General features: G+C 46.0%; 1 protein-coding gene across 1 annotated transcript; it reads left to right on the top strand.

Annotated features, from left to right (window-relative positions):
* The first annotated feature begins 10 nt into the window (after positions 1 to 10).
* opn9 (opsin 9) lies at positions 11 to 7,200 on the top strand. The gene is made up of 8 exons (XM_038976426.1): positions 11 to 131; positions 2,687 to 2,837; positions 3,033 to 3,172; positions 5,232 to 5,370; positions 5,611 to 5,725; positions 6,047 to 6,127; positions 6,320 to 6,884; positions 6,968 to 7,200. The coding sequence occupies exons 1-8, from the start codon at positions 11 to 13 to the stop codon at positions 7,198 to 7,200; spliced, it is 1,545 nt and encodes a 514-aa protein (XP_038832354.1).
* The last annotated feature ends 275 nt before the right edge of the window (positions 7,201 to 7,475 follow it).

Raw genomic sequence — 7,475 nt, forward strand, 5'->3', positions numbered from 1 at the left:
CCACCAGTTGATGTCTCTGGGAGTGAATGGCTCATGGAGGGGCTCTGTCCCATCCTCCATCCCTACTGCCTTCCTTTCTCACCTCTCCCCCAGCACTGACTTGGGAGTCGCCATCTTCCTCATCCTCACAGGTGAGTCAAATCTATCGTCTGCCTATAATACATTCACCCCTAGCCACTACACCCCTATACCCTCTAACCACTGATAGAGATTTGAAAGGATTGGATTTTATACTATGTGTGTACTATAAGCAATATGGTGAAAAATCCTCAAAGCCTAGAGGGCAAGTTTGAGATATGACCATATTACATCAAATAAGTCTCTAGACACTTGGGCATAGAGGCTCAGGGTTGTTGGTTGATTTGAAATTAGGCATCTCTCCTCATCACAGATGAGAGATTCAGTGTTGGTGTCAGTTAACATCAGAGTTTGGTTGGTATTCCTCCTGAGTAACTCACTGGTAGAATAATCACTGGTAAAATAACATAATCTGTACAGTGTAGAAGTATTAGGCTTGGCTTAAGGTATATTTATAGGGGTGAAATTCTGTTCAGATAAATCAAGACTTAAAAACAATATGAACAAAATCTAATTTGATCCCAGAGGACTGAAAGGTTTTCGATATATAAGCTGGGCAACAGCTTTTCACATCTTAATCATCGGAATCCAGAGCCCACACAGATGGCTGAATGGAATCCAGAGCCCACACAGATGACTGAATGGAATCCAGAGCCCACACAGATGACTGAATGGAATCCAGAGCCCACACAGATGGCTGAATGGAATCCAGAGCCCACACAGATGACTGAATGGAATCCAGAGCCCACACAGATGACTGAATGGAATCCAGAGCCCACACAGATGACTGAATGGAATCCAGAGCCCACACAGATGGCTGAATGGAATCCAGAGCCCACACAGATGGCTGAATGGAATCCAGAGCCCACACAGATGGCTGAATGGGTTTACTTTGTTTCAACACAGATCTGTCATCCATCAGGATCAACCTTTCTGATCAAGTATGTCAGTGATCTAACTCTCTGTGACTGTTTCCATTATGGAGCTGTGTAGACAGACTGAATACAAAGTGTATTAGCATAGCAACCCCAGGGTCACACCAGAGAGGAGAGGACACACAGAGAGAAGAGAGGAGAGAGGACAGAGGAGAGTATAAAGGAGAGAAGATACATAGAGAGAGGAAAGGAGAGAGGACAGAGGAGAAAGGAAAGGAGAGAGGATACATAGAGAGAGCACAGAGGAGAGATGAAAAGATAGAGGAAATGAGAGAGCAGTGAGGAAAGGAGAGAGGAAAGGTGAGAGGAAAGGAGAGAGGAAAGAAGAGAGGAGAGGATACACATGAGGAATCACAGCATGGAACATTCCATACCTGTTGCTCCCAATAATTACCTACACAACAAATCAAATGAGGCTATGAACAGCACCCTGCACCGCACTGGCCAGCCAGCCAGCAAGCAACTATGTCGATTCAGCTATAACATTTATTCACTTTGGATTGGTTCCCCGATGCTTTCAAAGCCGGATAGTGGGTTGAGGGGGTCAGGAAGGTAGCAGCGGTTGAAATATTAAATGATTGACGGTGTACTGACCCTTGTTATACCCCAAAGCGGACAGTGAGCTGGTCCACATGCCAATAATGCTGAAACAATATTTTCAGTCTGTGTTTAATGACTACCCACTGTGATAATACTGCTGTACCATAAGAGAGTATATCATATAGCAAACTAAAGCTATCTTTCTCTCCCTCCTCCTCTCCCCTGTTTCTGCCACATCTATCCATCTCTCTCTCTTTATCACTCTGTTGTCTCTTCTTTCTCTGCTTCCTCTCTTCCTCTTCATCATCACCTCTGTCTCTATACTTCTATCTTTCTCTCTCTCCCCGTCGCTTCAAACCTCCTATCTCCCCACTCCTGTCTTCCTTCTCTCCTCTCTTCTTCTCCAGGTGTAGTGTCAGTGGTTGGGAATGGCATAGTGCTGTTGGTTTCTTCTCTCCTCTCTTCTTCTCCAGGTGTAGTGTCAGTGGTTGGGAATGGCATAGTGCTGTTGGTTTCTTCTCTCCTCTCTTCTTCTCCAGGTGTAGTGTCAGTGGTTGGGAATGGCATAGTGCTGTTGGTTTCTTCTCTCCTCTCTTCTTCTCCAGGTGTAGTGTCAGTGGTTGGGAATGGCATAGTGCTGTTGGTTTCTTCTCTCCTCTCTTCTTCTCCAGGTGTAGTGTCAGTGGTTGGGAATGGCATAGTGCTGTTGGTTTCTTCTCTCCTCTCTTCTTCTCCAGGTGTAGTGTCAGTGGTTGGGAATGGCATAGTGCTGTTGGTTTCTTCTCTCCTCTCTTCTTCTCCAGGTGTAGTGTCAGTGGTTGGGAATGGCATAGTGCTGTTGGTTTCTTCTCTCCTCTCTTCTTCTCCAGGTGTAGTGTCAGTGGTTGGGAATGGCATAGTGCTGTTGGTTTCTTCTCTCCTCTCTTCTTCTCCAGGTGTAGTGTCAGTGGTTGGGAATGGCATAGTGCTGTTGGTTTCTTCTCTCCTCTCTTCTTCTCCAGGTGTAGTGTCAGTGGTTGGGAATGGCATAGTGCTGTTGGTTTCTTCTCTCCTCTCTTCTTCTCCAGGTGTAGTGTCAGTGGTTGGGAATGGCATAGTGCTGTTGGTTTCTTCTCTCCTCTCTTCTTCTCCAGGTGTAGTGTCAGTGGTTGGGAATGGCATAGTGCTGTTGGTTTACTGTAGAAAGAAGAAGAAACTCAGACCACCAGAACTCATGACTATTAACCTGGCCATCTGTGATTTTGGATACAGCCTCTTGGGGGCGCCATGCCTCATAATTTCCAGGTGAGCGATTCCTGTCGACCAATCTTCAATCCCCCATACTGACAGTATGAACATCAAACTAGAGAGAATGATATGGTACAGGTGTCTTTTATCCAAAACAATTGACAGTTAACACTCACATCCCATGAATCAGACAAAGTGCTTAGTGTTCCAATGATCATTATCAGGTCATTAACTCCTCCTCTGGTCCACCAGTGTGTCCCATGGCTGGGTGTTTGGGGAAGCAGGGTGCCTGTGGTACGGGTTGCAGGGCTTTGTTTTTGGGATCGGCTCCCTCATCACCACCTGTCTCATCTCTCTGGACCGCTGCCTCAAGATCTGCAGCTTCAGATACGGTCAGTGGGATTCCCTTCATTTCTTTTTACGTATTTTATTTTTGCTATCTTTTGAGTCATGTGTGTAAGTGCATACTTATTCTATCCTATTCTTCTTTTTTCTTTTTGACATACTTTCCCTTGGGAAGACAATGATAAAGTGTTGTTGAATCCCAAAAACATTTAACTTAACTAGGCTACATTTATCCTTCATCCTTATTTGATATTTTTCCAAACATTTCATAACATGAAATACATGTCTAATAATCAATTGAGAGAACAAAATTGGTGACACAAAAGGATGTTGTTAACCCCTGACCCCTTTTAGTGGCCTCATTGAGTTCCTGTTTTCCCTGAGGCTTTAGTCAGTGGGTCTGAGCATAAACAAGACCCTTGCTTTGAATATGCCCTTTATACTGAGCACATCAGATGATTGATTTTGAACAAAACCTCTGCATTCAATGATCTAATCTAAACATACACTATATATACAAAAGTATGTGGACACCCCTTCAAATGAGTGGATTCGGCTATTTTAGCCACACCCGTTGCTGACAGGTGTATAAAATCGAACACACAGTCATGCAATCTCCATAGACAGACATTGGCAGTAGAATGGCCCGTACTGATGAGCTCAATGATTTTCAATGTGGCACCGTCAGAGGATGCCACCTTTTCCAAGAAGTCAGTTCATCAAATGTCTGCCCTGCTAGAGCTGACCAGGTCAACTGTAAGTGCTGTTACTGTGAAGTGGAAACGTCTTGGAACAACAACAGCTCAGCCGCGAAGTGGTAGGCCGAGGCCGCACAAGCTCACAGAACGGGATCGCCAAGTGCTGAAGCGTGTAGTGCTTGTCCGTCTGTCCTCAGTTGCAACACTCACTACCGAGTTCCAAACTGCCTCTGGAGGCAAAGTCAGGCTGGAGTGGTGTAAAGCTTGCCGCTATTGGACTCTGGAGCAGTGTAAACGCGTTCTCTGGAGTCATGAATCACGCTCCACCATCTGGCAGTCCAACGGACAAATCTGGGTTTGGTGGATGCCAGGAGAACGCTACCTGCCCAAATGCATAGCGCCAACTGTAAAGTTTGGTGGAGGAATAATGGTCTGGGGCTTTTTTTCATGGTTTGGGCTAGGCCCTTTAGTTCCACTGAAGAAAAATCTTAATGCTACAGCATACAATGATATTCTAGACGATTCTGTGCTTCCAAAGTTGTGGCAACAGTTTGGGGAAGCCCTTTCCTGTTTCAGCATGACAATGACACCATGCATAAAGCGAGGTCCATACAGTAATGGTTTGTCGAAATCGGTTTGGAAGAACATGACTGGCCTGCACCGAGCCCTGACCTCAACCCCATGGAACACCTTTGGAATGAATTGGAATGCCGACTGCGAGCCAGGCCTAATCGCCCAACATCAGTTCCTGTCCACATACCTTTGGTCATGTAGTGTAGTTTATAATCTGTTTGTCTGTATGTCCGACTCTTCTTCAAGCCCACATTGTAGAGATAATTGGGGTCACTATTGTAAGAGCAGCTTTTGATATTTTTGATTGGTCCAGAGTCCAGCTTGATCTTGTTGCTCTGTTGACCTGGAGATTACTTTTCGGTTACGTAGACAATTCCAAATACCTGATTGTTTAGGTAACACCGGGACAACCTCAGAAGAATTCTAAGGGAGAGGTAGCAATGGTGTTATTGTATTGCTGTTTAGGGGTAGTCATGCAGGTAACTATAGGAAGGGGAAGGGTAGTTGTCAGGCAGGGTTAATGTCTGGACTACCAACATGCAGCACTACATAAAGAAATTAAAAAACGTAAATATCACACACAACCATTTAACCTACTAGCATCCATTTTCAGGGCTCACTTGCAAAAGATGCCTTAGTCTCAATGAGACTCCCTGTTAAAATAAAGGAAAAATAAATGTATTCATTACACGCTTCATACATCTGGAGCCTTTGGATCAATCCTATTTCTTATTTACTAATTACTGGTCAATCAAACAAAGTGCTTCACTTTATTCATCTTAACCATTGAGAATAAATAATGGTGAAATAACATTCCTCCATCTCTCTCTACCAGGTCAGTGGATCGAGAGACGTCACATGTCCATGTCCATAGGGCTGGTGTGGTTCTACTCTCTGTTCTGGGCCTCCCTGCCTGTCTTCGGCTTTGGCAGATACGGACCAGAACCCTTTGGGACCAGCTGCACCATCAACTGGTACTCCTGACTCTCTCTTATTAGACTTTGTTTTGATGTGTGTGTGTGTGTGTGTGTGTGTGTGTGTGTGTGTGTGTGTGTGTGTGTGTGTGTGTGTGTGTGCGTGTGCGTGTGCGTGTGTGTGAATGTCTGCAGTTATAAAAGCATTCATCTCATCCAGCAGCAGCAATTGAGCCTGGGTACGAGGTTATAAAAGTATTCTCTCTAAATATACATCTTCTTCTTCCTCTTTTCTTTGAGGTGGGGGATGAGGTCATCTTTCATCGACAGGCTCTACATCTTGCTGATCCTGATCATGTGCTTTTTTCTCCCCACACTGACCATCGTCGCCTCCTACGTGACCATTCTGCTGACGGTGAGAGAAACTGCACCCAGCTGCACAAAATGGCTGATTCAGTAGGGAAGAGTCCAGGGAACTCAACTCAGACTCTACAAAAAACAGCATGCCATGTAACTCATTGATTAATGGAATCAATTGTCCTGGCATATTCTGAGTGGGGCACACTATAACGTATGGAATGCATGCTGAGTACAGTCCAGCAAGCATGATCTATTACCGTGATGGTGGACTCAATAGCTGTAGCCAACTGGTGGTCTAGCTAGCGTGGCCCTTGTGTATTTGTTTGTGGTCAGTGACGGTTGAAGTTTGTGTTTACTGACATGTCTCTCTGTGTAGGTTTACCGTTCTAGTCGCGCTCTGGCATCTATTCCCTCCTCAACTGTCACTCACACCAGCAAAGACCTGAGACTCACAAAGGTATGTGGAAAACAGACTATGTTAGAAGAAGCTTAGTTACTGGCTTGAAATGAAAGATGTCGTAACATCTGCTTTATTCCAGGCAGAGGAACTACCAGGGAATAACGTTTGTATTAACATTGTAACAAGTGTGTAAGTACAGACAGCACAGTATATCTTTCTGTTGTTTCATCTATTGTCTGTCTGTCCCAGATAGCAGCTGTGGTGTGCTCCACCTTCCTCTTATCCTGGACTCCCTATGCCATTGTCTCCCTCTACTCCGCCTTGGCCCCCAAGGAGGAGCATGGGGCTGGGGAGGCCATGCAGGGAGGAGGCCCCTCCATGGGGACTGAAGGATCCACCGGGATGGCCTCAGCCTTCCCAAACATCCCCAACATTATGGGTCTCCTCAATTGGACCTCCACGGAAAACTACGGAAGTGTCTACTACGACCCCGGAGAATCCTTGCGGGACGTGACCAACCCAGATCCCTACTCCTATTCTGGCTTAGGCCACAGTCTGTCTGCTGCTTCCACCCGCAGTTCAGCCCCAGGCCAGGAGGGGGAGTTGGAGACAGGGAGCAACCGGCCGGTGTCCTGCCTGCCACCTATGGTGTCTCTGATACCAGCAATGTTCGCCAAGTCTCACTGCATGATTAACCCCTTCATCTACCAGATCATGAACAAGGAGTTCAGAGAGGACGTGTACGACATACTGTTTGGGAGACAGAACGGGGAGAGGAGGAGAATGCAGGGAAGAGCAGGGAGCTACTCTGACAGTAAGGAGTCTTTTATAGCTAAAGGTGTGGACTGGACAGGTGCAGAATGACCGATAACTCTCTCTCTCTCTTTCTCTCCTCAGCCCACAAAGGCAGCCTCTCCTACTGCCACAGCTGGCGAGGGAGGAGCAACCCCAAGGCCATGCCCATGGTGGAGTTGGGGAAGAAAGAGAGGGCTGGCGACACCACCTCGGTGGGGTGGGACGCCCTGGGCGTGGCCTCGCTGGACACACAGGTCAACATGGACGGGCAGAGTCTGAGCGAGGCAGGGAGAGAGCTGGGGGGTTCCACCTCTAGTAGTCTGATGACCGAGTGATGGAGGGAGAGATGGATAAGAGAGATGTTGAGAGGATGGAGATATTTAGGAGCAGAGACATCTTTAAAAACATCTTTAAAATAAAACATGTTTTGTGTAAGGACAACCAGAGTATTGTCTTTGTCAACACTGTCCTAATAGGCCTGTGTGTGGATTATGTTCAAATGAGAGTTTCACACAATAGAATAGTGTGTACAATTGTATGTATGTATTTTGTAACAAAATAAAATCGAGCCAAGTGGGAAAATAACAATAAAATGACATTCACAAGTGGA

Source organism: Salvelinus namaycush, chromosome 37 (genome assembly GCF_016432855.1).
Source record: "Salvelinus namaycush isolate Seneca chromosome 37, SaNama_1.0, whole genome shotgun sequence".
In the NCBI taxonomy this organism is placed as follows: Eukaryota; Metazoa; Chordata; class Actinopteri; order Salmoniformes; family Salmonidae; genus Salvelinus; species Salvelinus namaycush.

Excerpts from the sequence above, each read along its gene's own strand:
- opn9 (XM_038976426.1), top strand. The coding sequence starts at position 11 with ATGTCTCTGGGAGTGAATGGCTCATGGAGGGGCTCTGTCCCATCCTCC. Across the intron at positions 132-2,686 it reads CATCTTCCTCATCCTCACAG|GTGTAGTGTCAGTGGTTGGG; the intron begins GTGAGTCAAATC and ends CTTCTTCTCCAG. Across the intron at positions 2,838-3,032 it reads CCATGCCTCATAATTTCCAG|TGTGTCCCATGGCTGGGTGT; the intron begins GTGAGCGATTCC and ends CTGGTCCACCAG.